The sequence below is a fragment of the Staurois parvus genome, unplaced genomic scaffold, assembly GCF_062004578.1.
Source record: "Staurois parvus isolate SC_StPar_1 unplaced genomic scaffold, SC_StPar_1.0 ptg000311l, whole genome shotgun sequence".
Classification (NCBI taxonomy): domain Eukaryota; kingdom Metazoa; phylum Chordata; class Amphibia; order Anura; family Ranidae; genus Staurois; species Staurois parvus.
The window spans coordinates 1,216,760-1,233,000 of NW_028318107.1; the positions used below are offsets into that span (position 1 = coordinate 1,216,760).

General features: G+C 44.1%; 1 protein-coding gene across 1 annotated transcript in view; it reads left to right on the top strand.

Moving 5' to 3' along the window:
• LOC149457619 (uncharacterized) overlaps positions 1-15,797 on the top strand; it is a 43,904-nt gene extending 28,107 nt beyond the window's left edge. Inside the window, exons 7-12 of the mRNA XM_089683476.1 lie at positions 72-308; positions 1,980-2,014; positions 3,875-4,253; positions 9,389-9,565; positions 12,374-12,604; positions 14,871-15,797. Coding sequence (XP_089539602.1) covers positions 72-308; positions 1,980-2,014; positions 3,875-4,253; positions 9,389-9,565; positions 12,374-12,604; positions 14,871-15,439 — 1,628 coding nt within the window. The 3' untranslated portion in view covers positions 15,440-15,797. The remainder of the gene's footprint in view (positions 1-71; positions 309-1,979; positions 2,015-3,874; positions 4,254-9,388; positions 9,566-12,373; positions 12,605-14,870) is intronic.
• Positions 15,798-16,241: the final 444 nt, after the last annotated feature.

Here is a 16,241-nt window from a genome sequence, read left to right on the forward strand (position 1 = left end):
AAATTTCAGGTAACTGCACCAGTTGGACTGAGCAATGATTTTAACATCTTTCCTTTTTTTTTTTAATTCAGGTAAAGCCAAACACAATAGCCCAGACACAGTGCATCTAGCAGCACATCCCAGAGAATCCACCATGGAAAATTATGGATATTCTGTTGATTATCATAAGAATAGAAGAACAGCAGACCAACGGTTAACCATGGACATTTTGCCTTCTTTTTCAAGATTTGTTGGCTATAAGAAAGGCAATCAAGCCAATTCCATGGAAGGAAAACATTATCCGGCAGAAATAACTAATGTTTATGAAGGTAACTCCATTATTGCAGGAGTTATGGAATATGAACCAGAGCTAAAAAATTGGGATGTATGAAAGTTCAGTTTTAGGTAAAAAAAAAAACAGATTAACAGATGTGTATAGCTCACCAGATTGTTTATGACAGGGCCATTTGCAACAGGACCTCATTAGCAGACTCAAAAGACTCCAAATGGAGGTTGATGACATCTAAGCATTCCTTTCTAGCATATCTGATTTCTGTTAAATGTGTCTTAATGTAGGCAAACCCAGGGCCTTCTTAATGGCATCATTGGCCCCTGGGAAAAGTAATGCACTGGAGCCCCTAGAAGCCTGCCCCAATTTACACACCTACTCTCGAGAATTAATGTATAAATAGCGGCTAGAATGAAATTGAATGATTTATTAGTACTTTCAATAAAATTGATTTTAAACAATAAGAAACCATGGAAGAAAATCAAAGACTAATCAACACACGGCACAGTAGGTGGGGGTGGGGGGAGAAGAAAGGTACAATACAGGGGAAGTAAGGAGGGCACACTACTGAGATCAGGGGGGTACAGTACAGTTTCTGGGGCACTGTCCAGGCCATCTGGGGATAGCTTAGTCAAAAGTATGACTGTCCCGGCAAATTTATATGTAACACAAGATTATCAAGGGACCCCTATACACCTGGGGCTCATGGGCAGTGCCCAGGGGTGCCCATGCATTAAGACATCCCTGAACTAACCATTTGTCTGGCCGGCTGGCATAGGCATGATATTTAAATGTTACCAAATTTGTTACCAGCTTGTGAATTTTCAGAACTACTCACTAATTCTCTCCTCATAGTTCTTGGTTTGTCAGACCTCAGTGTTGTCACAGACATACGTTCTAACACTTTGGAGGGCATAGGTGACATCGCTTTGCCTCCTGGGAGAGTTGGGTGCTTGAAATACCATAAGAATGTACTCCAGCCTGTGTTGCTTTTATTTTTTTTGTAATCCATTTTTGAGAATGAGGGGGAGGAGAGTTATGTGTAAAGCGGATCTTCCATTTTTTATGGAAGGTCCAGTTTAATGATTTTCGTGTCAGGACTGGAGTAAGGGGTTAAAGAAGATCTATAATTATATTTGTAAACTGTTCTGTTCTCCAGAGGACAATGAACATGTGATACTTTGTCTTTTGCTGCTAGATTCTTCTTAACCTTAGCTATGAGGTCTGAACTGCACCCCCTCCCCTTCTGCTGCAACTGATCCGACAACAGCCAGGAGGGAGATGGATGCTTCAGATAAGCATTGACAAGAGGAATGTAGAGGGAGTGTCAGTGTCTGCAATCCTCTTGCCACTGCTTGTCTCAGAAAAGTGTCACAGCCAGACAGATTTCCATGATGAAGCAGCCATCCCCTTCCTAGCTGTTGTCAGATTCGCCATGGCAGGGGGGAGTGGGTTCAGTTTGGACCTCACAACTTTATTTGGCGCTCTCTTTTAGACTATATGTAATACGGTATATGGAGATTCTACACTCTGGTTTAGCCTCATCCCAACTGGTGCCCTTGTTTAATGGAGAGCTGTCAAACCAGAGTTCTGAGGGCGCGCTTTTGAGCCAAAAATTAAACATCAGCTTTAACATTGTAGAACAAGCCAAAATTTGATTTGCTTGTTGAGGTTTCCATGTTATTGATCGCTCTGTGTTTGTCCATATTAGGTGCGAGGACATCTTCTTCAAAAGCATCCGGAACTGTATGTATCAGACTTCAGCCTTTTTATTTATAAGGACTGTAAATTGCAGTGTGATGAGATTATGATAAAGAACAGAATTCATTCAGATATTTAAGGCAGGACATCAAAGTGCAGTGCTACCCATCCCTGATGAATACATTCAGGGCCCATTTAGTACAGAAATGCCAGACAAAAGCAGTCGTTCAGGAACATTGCTGCCATTTCTTATATTTCTGTCTTTTTATTAGCCTGGGTTCCCACATGTGTGGGTGTATGCACGTTTTACATGTGTGTCCACAGACAAAAATTCTTGTCTTTGAGAGCTCTCCAGCCCTCCTGTTGTAGCACCTCAGACGAATTCTCCTCTTCACTGAGCTTCCTGAGGTAATCCCTGAGCAAAGGGGACCCAGAAACTGTCACTATAGCCGAGCAGCTCCAGATGAGGAGCTAGTTGGGCTGACCACCTGACTGCCCGCTCCACTTAACTAACCCAGCGTGTGTGGAATTACTTACTCAGTCCTCTCCTCCAAGCTTGTTGGTTGGTAGCTGCCTTCAGGCCTTACACTAAGCTGCCTCCTACCCTCCTTCCCAGGCTGTCCTCTCTCAGGGGATGGTTGAGGTTGAGAGACCTTCCCTTCCATCTCCTGTCTGCAGGTAGGCCCCTCTCCTGGGCTCCCTCCCAGGCACCACACTCCAGCCTTAACTCCATCTTCCAATTTACACTACAGTATTCCTACTGCTGATCAGGCTCTGCTCATATTTAAGGGCTGTCCTAACCCCATGCTAAGCCTCTTGCTTGGGGATTGGCCAAGATCCCTTAAGTATGCAGATAAGCCCCTCCTCATTCCCCCACTGCCTTCTAGAAACTTTTTAAATATCAAGATATCAAGTAGCAGGGAACAGATCTGCAAAGCCCTCAGTCCTGACCTAAAAATGACCTGGGTGACACATACCCTGGCTGAGTCATCCGCGGCTGATATTCAGCCTCAAACTAAATACTTAGCTAGTTCCCCCTGGCTAGCTAGAGGGGTGCTACACATGTGTTAGGTGCAGCATCTTTGGGAAGCCCATTTATTTCAATTGGTTGCCCAACATGCAACAACTGTACCAAAGTAGTGCTCCCCTAAGCTTCCAGTTTGCCCTCACCAGCCGTTGTTCAGGTGGTTTCTCACCAGGTGTATGACATTACAACCGGATCTGGGTCACGTTATCTCCGGCAAATGTGCCATTTTAGTGACCCCAGCGGCTGCCATCCACACACTCTTCTCATTGTCCTGAGGCTTCAAGGCTGATCAACATACCGTTGGGTCCAGGATCATGTGTCATCCCCCAGTTTCTGAGAATATGTGTTTCTCCTCTCCACTGGCTTAATGATGTATTAATCTGGGCACTCCTACATGTCATGCTTTTTAACACAATATTAAAGTGTATTTCGATTTTATCTGTTCCTGGGATTGTGATTTTATTGACTTCCACAGGGTTGGGAGGGATCTCACAAATCTCACTCCAAATCTGGTGCGACTATCAGTCAGAGAAAGCAATGTTGCAGTGTCTTAGATGACCTCACACTGCATGTAAACAGCTGTGAGACTATAGAACAGAAGTTCCTAGGTACAGGAAATGCACTGATATTTTTCAGGTGGAATTCTAGAAAAAAAAAGGTTTTCATGGTCTGCTGATGCACAGTTAACACTACTAGAAGATTTCTATAACACAGCAAACTTTTTGAGTTCAGATCCACGTTAGGTGCAGGACAATGATTTCATCAAGCTGCTTTGACACTGATATCATTTGTTCTCTAAGTTTGTAGTAGGAAGATAATTTAATAATTGTGTCCAATAATATTATTCAAACATTAACATATTTTTTCCCTTCATATAGTTTGGTGATACTGATCATCGTGACACAATAAACAATTCTAAAGGGAAACATGAGGGGCTTTATGCCGCTGGTTCTACATCAGGCAAATCAAGTAAGCCAAGTCCATCACCACTTCAGCCATACCAGATCGGCATTTTCTCAAGGTCACCAGAAAGTAGTTACACATGGCTTGTTGATAGCCTGAAGGAAGATGATCACACAGGATCGCTTGACATCAAATCAGTCCGCATAACTAATAATAATAACACGTTCAGTTCAGCACTGCAAACATGCCGGTTCGCTATTCTGTATCACACGCAAAACCACGGACGACTCAACATCACCAATGTTGAAAATTCCTTGTATGACAATGAGCTCCGGGAAATGTCAAATTACCTTGGTGAGTGCTCATCATCCTAGTAAAAATGTAAGTAAGTTTTCACCTCTGACTCCCCATGTCTATCCAGCCTTCAAGATCCACCAGCCATTATAATAGACATAAAGTTTATATACAATATATATATAATGCCAGCACTCTACAGTAGTTGCAAGTTCAAAATTATTATTATTCAGGATTTATATAGCGCCAACAGTTTGCGCAGCGCTTTCCAAAATGAAGGTAGACATTACAGTTACAATACAAATTGGTAGAAGAGGAATCAGAGGGCCCGGCTCTTTAGAGCTTACAATCTAGGAGGAGGGGTTGAGTGATACAAAAGGTAATAGCCGTGGGGGGGATGAGCTGATGGAGAAAATAAATGGCAGTTTACTAGGTAGAAACAGGAGAGGCTTCTTTAAAGAGAAAGGTTTTCAGGGATCTTCTAAAGGTGGATAGATTAGGAGATAGCCGGACAGGTTGGGGTAGGGCGTTCCATAGGATGGAAGAAGCTCGGGAGAAGTCCTGGAGGCAAGCATGGGAAGAGGTGACACAGGAACTAGAGAGCAGAAGGTCTTGGGAGGATCGAAGAGAGTGGTTTGGTTGATATTTTGAGACCAGGTTGGGAATGTACAGTTGTGTTGAAAATAATAGCAGTCAGACATCACTAACCGGATCAATCACTGTTTTTGGTGGAAATGATATTTCTACATGGCAAATAATTTCCTAGCAGGTGTAGTAGAGTAATAGAAATCCAACAGACCCAACAGTCATGACTTGCATGCTGCTGATTCTGTGTCATTGAATCACTCATTGAAAGGGGCGTGTTCATAATAATAGCCGTGTGGAGTTCTATTAGTGAGGTCATTCATTCTTTGAAAAACAGGTGGCAATTATTGCCCTTATTTAAGGAAGGAAGGCAGCAAATGTTGTACATGCTGGTTACAGTGCATTTCTCTCTGAAATTCTGAGGAAAATGGGTCGTTCCAGACATTGTTCAGAAGAACAGCGTACCTTGATTAAAAAGTTGATTGGAGAGGGGAAAACATATAAAGAAGTGCAGAAAATGATCGGCTGCTCAGCTAAAATGATGGCAAATGCTTTAAAATGGCAACCAAAACCTGAAAGACGCGGAAGAAAGCGAAAAACTACCATTGGAATGGATAGAAGAATAGCCAAAATGGCGCGGACTCAGCCAACAATCAGCTCCAGGAAGATGAAAGAAGGTGTGAGGTTCCCTGTGAGGACTCAGCCAACAATCAGCTCCAGGAAGATGAAAGAAGGTGTGACGTTCCCTGTGAGGACTGTTACAATTAGAAGACGCCGATGTGAAGCCAAGCTATCTGCAAGAAGTCCCCGCAAAGTCCCACTGTTGGGAAAAAGACGTGCTGAAGAGGTTACAATCTGCCAAAGAGCACATTGACTGGCCTAAAGAGAAATGACACAACATTTTGTGGAATGATGGAAGTAAGATTGTTCTTTTTGGGTCTAGTAGGCGGAGACAGTTTGTAAGATGACCCCCACACACTGAATTCAAGCCACAGTACACTGTGAAGACCGTGAAGCATGGTGGTGCAAGCATCATGATATGGGGATGTTTCTCATACTACGGTGTTGGGCCTATTTATCGCATACCAGGGATCATGGATCAGTTTGAATCCATCAGAATACTTGAAGAGGTCATGCTGCCTTATGCTGAAGAGGAAATGCCCTTGAAATGGGTGTTCCAACAAGACAACGACCCCAAACACACCAGTAAACGTGCAACATCTTGGTTCCAGACCAACAAGATGGACGTTATGGAGTGGCCAGCCCAATCCCCGGATCTTCATCCAATAGAAAACCTGTGGGGTGACATCAAAAATGCCGTTTCTGAGGCAAAACCAAGAAATAGAGAAGAACTGTGGAATGTGGTCCAATCATCTTGGGCTGGAATACCTGATCACAGGGGCCAGAAGTTGGGGGACTCCATGCAACACAGATGTACAGCAGTTCTCAGAAACAGTGCGACTACAACCAAATATTCATGAAGTCATTCAAAGGAAAGCAAAATCTTCAAACATTTCTCAGTTTATATAGTGAATGTTTGAGTTTGTAAAGAAGAATACAAACACGGCCATTTTTTTGAACAGTCTAATATTATTAATATTATTATTATACAGTATTTATAAAGCGCCAATAGTTCGCTCAGCGCTGTACATTACAAAGGGGGACAGAACATGTGACAGAACAATACCAATGCAATACAATACATGAGGGGATGGAGGGCCCTGCTCTTTCGAGCTTACAATCTAGGAGGGAGGGGATGGTGGCACAGGAGGAGATAGCTGTGGGGAATGGAGTGGTAGGAAGAGTGGAGGAGGTCGGTCGGGGGGTGGGGTAGGCTTCCCTGAAGAGATGGGTTTTCAGGATGCGCCTAAAGGAAAGGAGAGTAGGTGATAATCTGATGTGTTGGGGCAGGGAGTTCCAGAGGATGGGTGACACCCTGGAGAAGTCCTGGAGGCGGGCATGGGAGGAGGAGACCAGTGAACTAGAGAGAAGGAGGTCTTGTGAGGAGCGGAGTGTGCGTGCTGGGCGGTACTTGGATATTAGGTCAGTGATGTAGTTCGGGGCAGTATGGTGGACGGCTTTGTACGTCAATGTTAGGATTTTGAATTTCTTCACTTTTCTTCAATTTTTTTAGACGAACAACACAAATTTGATATATTTTTCTTCATGTTGTGATTTGGAATAGAATGTGTCGTGTTCTCAATGCATTTGTGTGGATGGAAATAAAAGCTATTAGAAGGATTTTCAGCTTTATTCACTTTTTTCAACACACTGCTATTATTTTGAACACAACTGTAGCTGGGGGCAGAGTTGTGGATAGCTTTGTATGATGTTGTTAGCATTTTGAATTTTATTTATTGGGTAAGTGGAAGCCAATGCAGGGATTGGCAGAGATGGGTAGCAGACACTGAATGGTAAGTAAGGTGGATGATCCTGGCAGCAGTATTCATGATGGACTGGAGAGGGGGTGGCCCATGTAAAGGTAACCCAATGAGGAGGGAGTTGCAGTAGTCGAGGCAAGAGATGACCAGGGAGTGAATTAGTATCATTGGTTTAAAAGGGGCGTATTCTGGAGATGTTGCGAAGGTTGAGGCGGCATGATTTGGACAGGGATTGGATGTGGACCTGATAGTTCAGAATCCATTGTTACCCCTAACACCCTGGCATGCAGGGATGGGTTTATAGTGGTGCTATTGATCCTGACCGAGAAATCAGGGAGAGGCACACGGGGGAGGAAATATTATGATCTCAGTTTTGGATAGGTTAAGTTTTAGGAAGTGGTGTGATATCCAGTCTGATATGTCTGTTAGTAAATTGGTGATACGTGAGGAAACGGATGGGGTGAGCTGAAGAGTAGAGAGATAGATTTGTGTGTTATCAGCATAGAAATTCTGCATGCTTCCATACTTGTGAGGGTGTCAAACTGGCGGCCGTCAAGCTGTTGTGAAACTACAAGTCCTATCATGCTTCTGCCTTTGGGAGGCATGCTTGTAACTGTCAGTGTTTCAATGCCTCATGTGACTTGTAGTTTGGCAACAGCTGGAGGGCCCTCAGTTTGACACCCATGCTTTAGAGCAGTGTTTCTCAACTCCAGTCCTCATGGACCCCCAACAGGTCATGTTTTCAGGATTTCCCTCAGATGAAACAGCTGTGGTAATTACTAAGGCAGTGAAACTGATCAAATCACCTGTGCAAAATAATGGAAATCCTGAAAACATGACCTGTTGGGGGTCCATGAGGACTGGAGTTGAGAAACACTGCTTTAGTGGGAGGTGATGAAGGTGGTAATCATTTCCTCAGAGGAAGTCCTCTGTAGGAATTTCCTTCATCCTTTGTTAGAAACCCAACATGTAATAAATTGATTTTATTTCTCCCTGCTGTTTCATCAGTCAAGTCATCAGTCTTGCATCAGGACCCTTTATGTAAATATAAGAGCAGCATGACAAACGTCCAAGAGTCTAGAATTTGAAAATTATAAAATGTGTCCACAGCAGGAAAGAACAAAACAGTCACCACGTTCCCAGGGTCAAATAAGCTCCCCCTTCTTTAAGGCTCAGGTTTGAAAGTGGGAAGACTTTTAAGATGACAACCACCAGGGATAATTCATAATGGTATGAAGGATGAAGTACACCTTAAATCTCTATGGCATATGATGGTCTGACCCCCTTATAAGTGTCACAACTGCTGTGCCCTAATGTTATTATCTATAGATTTTGGACTCTTGGACCTTTGTTTGGCGCTCTCTTTTAGACTGTATAGACAGAGATTCTCAACTTTGGGTTATCCCCCTTCCCAAAGGGTGCCCCTACGTTGTGTAGAGTGGCCAAAACAGAGCTATTGTTCCCAGTGATAATTTGACTGATCTGCCAAACATTTGTATACAAACTCCTCGTTTTCCCCATTCTCTAGGCTATCATCAGTGTAGAGCAACATCAGAGCCTGGGACAAGGTGTTCCATGCTGTTTAAATTGAGCTACATGCTAAAAACTTTAAACAACAAATAAAGGAGCCCTTGATCTGAGGAAGGGGCAAGTCCCTAAAACATGTTATCATGATGACTGGCTTCTCTCCTTGGTTTGACATGGCTTGAGTGCTCCCCCAAGCTTCCAGTTTGCCCTCACCAGCCCTTGTTCAGGTGGTTTCTCACCAGATGTATGACATTACAACTGGATCTGGGACACAATATCTCAAGCAAATGTGCCATTTTAGTGATCCCAGTGGCTGCCATCCACACACTCTTCTCATTGTCCTGAGGCTCCTGGGCTGAGCAACCTACTGTTGGGTCAAGGATCATGTGTCATCCCCCAGCTTCTGGGAATACGTATCTCTCCTCTCCACTGGCTTGGTGATGTATCAGTCTGGGCACTCCTACATGTCATGCTTTTTAACCCAATATTAAAATGTATTTCAATTTTATCTGTTCCTTGTGATTTTATTGGCTTCCACAGGGTTGGGAGCGCTCCTTTATAGCTTTGTGCTAATGTCTCATTGCTGGTCGGATTAGTTGTTGGAGCTGCTCATGCTGAGGTCATCCACATATCCTCTGGAACCTCAAGGTGTTATCTATTTTGTACTGAGTGTAATAAAAACTATTTTCTTCTTTATTCCAGGAAAAGAAAATGTGATTGTAGTAGCCGATGACTTGAGGAGCAGAGGGCCTGAAGATAAGGAACGGATACTCAAACACCAGCCCAGAATTCATGAGTTTGCAAAGGATTTCTTCCTATTCACAGAACACAAGAAAGCCACAGCAAACCTGAAGACAATAAGAGAAATGATATGGAAATGTGAGTTTTCAGACAGAATTGTTTCTATATCTATAGTTATATAGCTAGATACAGTGTCCTCCATCCTACTACCAGAATATCTCATATGCTCTATCATATTGGAAAAAATAGGGGTGAGGTAGTCATTTCATTAAAATTGATTTTAACATCAAAATTTGCAGATTTGCCTTCACTGGAATTTTGACAAAATTTGCCACAATTGGCCAAGAAGTTGATGGAGGTGAAATTCAATTGAAAAAAAAAAGAAAACAACTTTCCCATGTTGCTTGTTAAAGTGTTCTTTGTATCTGGCGGGAATTTGTATGTATGTTATTTCACATTTTATTAGGAGAAAAATACTCTGAAAAAAAGTTTTTAAAAACGTTAAAAGAACAGCAGATGAATAATATCTGACTTTGATGTATTTTGATATCCTCTACACACATGCAATGCAAAGTGCAATATAACAGGCATTGCAGTGCAAATGTATGTCTGTCACATTGATGTTGTTCAGCCTATAGGAGCTTCCCCAACCTTCAGGAACCATTAAAAGCCCATTGCACCCTTAACCTCTTTCCCATTGGTCATTAAAAGAAATCTTAAAGCCTGAACCTAGGGGAGGCATTTCATGGGCTCGCTGATCATGTGATCACTGTGATTATCTGTCACAGTGATCACATGATCAATATGTCTGTCTGATCAATGCCTGATCACCTGTCTCTGAACAGTATTCAGTGGTCACAATGCTGGGGGCATACAAGAGTAAGGCCCACCTCTGTACTGTCACATGGCTAGAGAGATTATCAGGACCTGGACCACCTGCTGGAGGCACTGTGGATTCCAGAGCAGAAGGTCATAGTTCTGGTGTCCACCAGCAGGTATCTTCCAGCAGCCATCAGACTCCAGTAATCAGTCTTCACCTGATGCTGGCTACTGGGAGGGTATTTAGTTCCTCCACTACTGCTAGCCAGTTACTGCTTGCTATTGATCCTGACTATGATTCCTGATTGAGGCTGATTTTGCCTTGTACCTATATCTTGTACCTTGCTTTGTACCTGATCCCAGTCTTGGTTCCCCCTTCCTATCTGTTTCTTACACTTCAAGTTTTACCCTGTTCATCAGTGCTTCCCATTCTGTATATATTGTATATAGTTAGTTTGCTAGTTTGGCTTTCTGTTATCCAGTTAGGTTGCTAATTGGGTATTTTATCGCTTGATATTAAGTTCACTTATTTCTCGTATTTGCTGTGTTTTCTGTTTGCTGGTGTTTGGATTGGTTTTGTTTCACTGTTAATAAGCGTATTTAAAGGATAAGTTCACCTTTTGTAACATGTTACACCCATATTCAGTGTGTAACATGTAACACGTTACGAATGGACCAGCCTCTGCTCCCCCCGATCCCCGTTGTGACAGCTGGCAGAGGATCCCCCCCCACTAGCTGTCCCAATTTAAACAAAACTAGGCAGTGTGGGGCTCCGCCCACCCGGCCACATCACTCAATCACAGCATTCTGTGAATGAGAAAACTACAAGTTCCGGCATCCTTTGTAGCTGTCAGATTTTAGTTCTCAATGAACTATCATGGCACTGGGGTAGTTCAATGAGTCTTCCTGTCAATAATTATCTGCTTGCCCATATGGGATGTACAGGCACACAGATACACTGGCAGGTCTGCAGGAGACCTGCATGGCACCAGCGATCATCTGATCACTGGTGCAATACTTTAGAGGTTCCAGAAACAAAAAATAATAAATGCAGATTTTTTTACCTGCAAAACAATGTGCATTTATAATTTTTTTTTTGTTAAAATGTGAACTTATTCTTTAACCTCCCTGGCGGTATTCCCGAGTGTAGCTCGGGGTAAAGTTTCAGTACCAAAAGTGGTAACTCCGAGCTACACTCGGGCTTACCATGCGGCGTTGTTCAGGGAGTCCCTGCAGCGCTTACCTTGTCCTCCGTTCCCGCGATGCGTCCCCTGCAGCGTCCCCGGCCATCTCCTCTGGCCGATGCCGGCATCCGGCTTCCGTGTTCCGGTCCCTGCGAGCGTCGGGATGTATGGGAGCCGGAACCGGCAGCAAATTTAAAAATTTTAGAAACTGGAATTTTTTAATAAACGAATATGACATAGTATAACATTCCTGTATGAAACCATTTCACATACATTTTGTCCCGAGTGCTTTGTCCGGCGCCCTGCCTGCATTTTTACTGTTCTTTCTGCCTGGAAACTTGAGAATGTCCATGGCATCCAAAAAGCGTTCCTTTAGGTCAGACGCAGTTTTAGACCGGCTAGAGAACAGCGATAGTAAATCAGAACCACTTGCAGAATTGAGTGATAATGATTGGTGGGGGAAATTCCTCATCAGACACTGAAAACGATTCTGCGACGGAGCTCAGCGATGTGCGAACTTGGCGCTATATTTCACATTTCAGTGTTTTTGGTTTGATTATATTATTGAATTACATTTATTATTATTATATTATTATTTTTATGATTATTTATTAAATTATAATTTATGATTTCGTGTTTCAAGTTTTATCCTCCCCGGGATGTTTACTAGACTCTTGTTCGGACAGATTTCAGTGAGTTATTCCTAAAAATTACAGGCCGACAATGAAAAAAACAACATATTTCCATTGAAAACAATGTACCGCTTTGAGCACAGAAATACTGACATCATCAGACCGCCAGGGAGGTTGAACACACACAGTCTGGTTTTCAGTTTCCTGAGAGCAGCTACACTGATCTGGCCATGCCTGCTACTGGACGCCTGCTTTCAGTATCCCTGATACAGATCGATACATTTGATTCTTTCTTCTTTCTTTTCATTTAGCTAAAAATAAACAAAATGGCCCGGACAAAAAACATCAAGCAGCACCTCCCAGAGAAAGGGAATCCTCCATGAAAAATGATGGATCTGCTGACAGTTATAAGAACAAAACACCACCAGAGCCTGCGGTCTCCCAGGATTCTCCATCTTCTCATTCAGGATCTGTTGGTTATCAGACTCAGAACACTGATACTGCAGAACCGGAATCCAAGAGATCCAGGACATTATCGTCCGGTGAGCAAACCAATTTTATGGTAGTAAAACGTGATCTGCCAGAATCGGCCAATGTCTATTTATCTTGTGAAATATGAACCACAAATGGCAGCTTCAGATGTATGAAAGATCAGTTTTAGGTGAAAGAACAAACTCACAGATGGGTATTGCTGACCAGGCTGTTTATGACGGGACATTTACAGAATCAAATGACCAAAATGAAGGATTAGGACAACTGTAATTCCCTTTTTAGCTCATCTGCTTTTTGTCAAATGCATCTTAAAGTGTTACTAAACCCACAACAGTACAATCAGTCTGTAGATGCAGTAAAGCATGCTTGTTATACTCACTGTGGAACCTAAGGGGTTAATCCTCTGCATTGTGTAAAAAGGCTGTTTGATCCTGTCTTCTCTGATCCCCCCCTTCTTCCAGTGTCCCCTCTCTCCTGTCTCCTGATAAGATATATCATGTGCAGACACTTTGCACATGCTCAGTTTGATGTGTATTGCTGGATTGTTTTTATTTTCTTGGGAGAGCGCATGTGATCAGCACAGGGCCAATCAGCACTGTCTAGACAGAGATCATGGGTTCTGTATCCTCCTAGAGCAAAATTAAAACTCCTCCTACCAGCTTTAACATGTACTCTGCTGATAGAAGTCACAAGACTGTTCTAATTGCTGATGAGAAAAGGGATTTAGCAGTTTCCATGTTCTGTGTACTGTGTGAGAGCGGATATAGTGAATGCCGGGGTCCGGGGAGAGCGGATATAGTGAATGCGGGGTCCGGGGAGAGAGGATATAGTGAATGGAGGGTCCGGGGAGAGCGGATATAGTGAATGCGGGGTCTGGGGAGAGCGGATATAGTGAATGGAGGGTCCGGGGAGAGCGGATATAGTGAATGGAGGGTCCGGGGAGAGCGGATATAGTGAATGCGGGGTCCGGGGAGAGCGGATATAGTGAATGCGGGGTCCAGGGAGACCAGATATAGTGAATGCAGGGTCCAGGGAGAGCAGATATAGTGAATGCGGGGTCCGGGGAGAGCGGATATAGTGAATGCAGGGTCCGGGGAGAGTAGATATAGTGAATGCGGGGTCCGGGGAGAGCGGATATAGTGAATGCGGGGTCCAGGGAGAGCGGATATAGTGAATGCGGGGTCCGGGGAGAGCGGATATAGTGAATGCGGTGTCCTGGGAGAGCGGATATAGTGAATACGGGGTCCGGGGAGAGCGGATATAGTGAATGCGGGGTCCGGGGAGAGCGGATATAGTGAATGCGGGGTCCTGGGAGAGCGGATATAGTGAATGCGGGGTCCGGGGAGAGCGGATATAGTGAATGCGGGGTCCGGGGAGAGCGGATATAGTGAATGCGGGGTCCGGGGAGAGCGGATATAGTGAATGCGGGGTCCGGGGAGAGGGGATATAGTGAATGCGGGGTCCGGGGAGAGGGGATATAGTGAATGCGGGGTCCGGGGAGAGGGGATATAGTGAATGCGGGGTCCGGGGAGAGGGGATATAGTGAATGCGGGGTCCGGGGAGAGCGGATATAGTGAATGCGGGGTCCGGGGAGAGCGGATATAGTGAATGCAGGGTCCGGGGAGAGCGGATATAGTGAATGCGGGGTCCTGGGAGAGCGGATATAGTGAATGCGGGGTCCGGGGAGAGCGGATATAGTGAATGCGGGGTCCGGGGAGAGCGGATATAGTGAATGCAGGGTCCGGGGAGAGCAGATATAGTGAATGCGAGGTCCAGGGAGAGCAGATATAGTAAATGCAGGGTCCGGGGAGAGCGGATATAGTGAATGCGGGGTCCGGGGAGAGCGGATATAGTGAGTGCGGGGTCCGGGGAGAGCGGATATAGTGAATGCGGGGTCCGGGGAGAGCGGATATAGTGAATGCGGGGTCCGGGGAGAGCGGATATAGTGAATGCGGGGTCCGGGGAGAGCTTATATAGTAAATGCGGGGTCCGGGGAGAGCGGATATAGTGAGTGCGGGGTCCGGGGAGAGCGGATATAGTGAATGCGGGGTCCGGGGAGAGCGGATATAGTGAATGCGGGGTCCGGGGAGAGCGGATATAGTGAGTGCAGAGTCTTGAGTTTAGTAACACTTTAAGATGGACAATCCCCATCTATGGCTGCCTAGCAAATACATGAGATTTAACCACTTTCTCACCGGGCCAATTCTGACACTTCTCGCATGTAAAAATCTAATTTTTTTCTGCTAAAAAATTACTTAGAACCCCAAACATAATATAAATATATATATATTCTTTTTTATTTTATTTTTATTGCAGAACACCAATTCAAGAAATCCAGGACATTATCCAGTGGCCAAACCAATCCCATGAAAGAAAAATATGATCTGCCAGAAGACCATCCTGACTTGATGAACAAGAAATTGAATGATTTGCAACAGAAAAACCAAGAACTAGAGAACAGAGTCAAGTCATTGACTTTAGAGAAAGATAGGACAGTAGAAGAGATGAAGAAAATCATCCAGAGGGAAGAAATACATTTCAGTGGGCAAGGAAAGGAGATAGGGGAGAGAGAAAATGTGTTACAACAGCAAGAAACCCAAAGAAAAGAGATAGGACTGGATATATTATCCCAGGAGGGAGGGGAAGGGGCACATGGCCATGAGACTCTACTCCGGAGTCAGGAGACGTTCCCAGACAAAGGAAATCATTTGAAAGAACATCTGCAGGAAACAGCAGGTTCAAGTTGTCTCAAGGATATGAACATGGATGAGCTAATAACCAAAATTCAGAAAATTATAAATGAGAAGGATCTGAAGATAGAGAGGCTGAGCAAGGAGAAATATGAAATTCTTGGGAAACGCACAAGCCAAAAAAGTGAAAAGTAAAGTAGATATAGTGGGTGTTACCACAACCCAGACCTTTGAACTTTGGGGAAACAGCCAAACACCACTGCAACACCCAGATGAAATTCCCATAAGGGAGCAATTTTTTTCTGTGAAATCATCACTATATACGTCCATTCCGTCCATCCCGTCCTGATAATTACAAAGCTCAGTCACACGGTCCAGCCCTGCATGGCAGAGGAGGAGACCATATTTTGTGCTGCTTCAGTTAAAGATTAAAAGTTGACAATAAAGTCCCCTCTGGATGATCAATGTACTATGGAGGGATTTTATCAAACTTTGTATCAGATTCCTACCTTACCTTGCTCTGAATAAACAGCGGTTTGCTTGTATAGATTAATTCTGAATGGGAAGTCTGGTTCATTGTAATCACCTGGTGCACGCTGAGTGTTCTGATGAGAAAATGACACGGTTACTATAAAACCTGTATTATTCATAGTTACATAGTTAGTTTGGCTGAAAAAAGACCATAGTCCATCCAGTTTAACAAAAAAAAAAGTTATAATCCTACTGCCATGATCATGGGTCAGGCTAGAAGACCAGTTGCTATAGCAGTGGAAAGGCTTACCTGAACCAGCAGGATAGGTACATAGGTAGGTCACCGTGGCGGAGGAGTGGGATCACCCAAGGTCCGGAACTGGTGTTCACCAGAGCGCCTAATGGTGGAGATGGATTTGGCTGTGTGTTGGCACCAGGTCGCGGTCCCCGGGATCACCCCACCAGGAGGTGAGCAAGCGGAGGTCCGGTAGCGTATGAACAGGTAAGGATCAAACAGAAGTGTGGT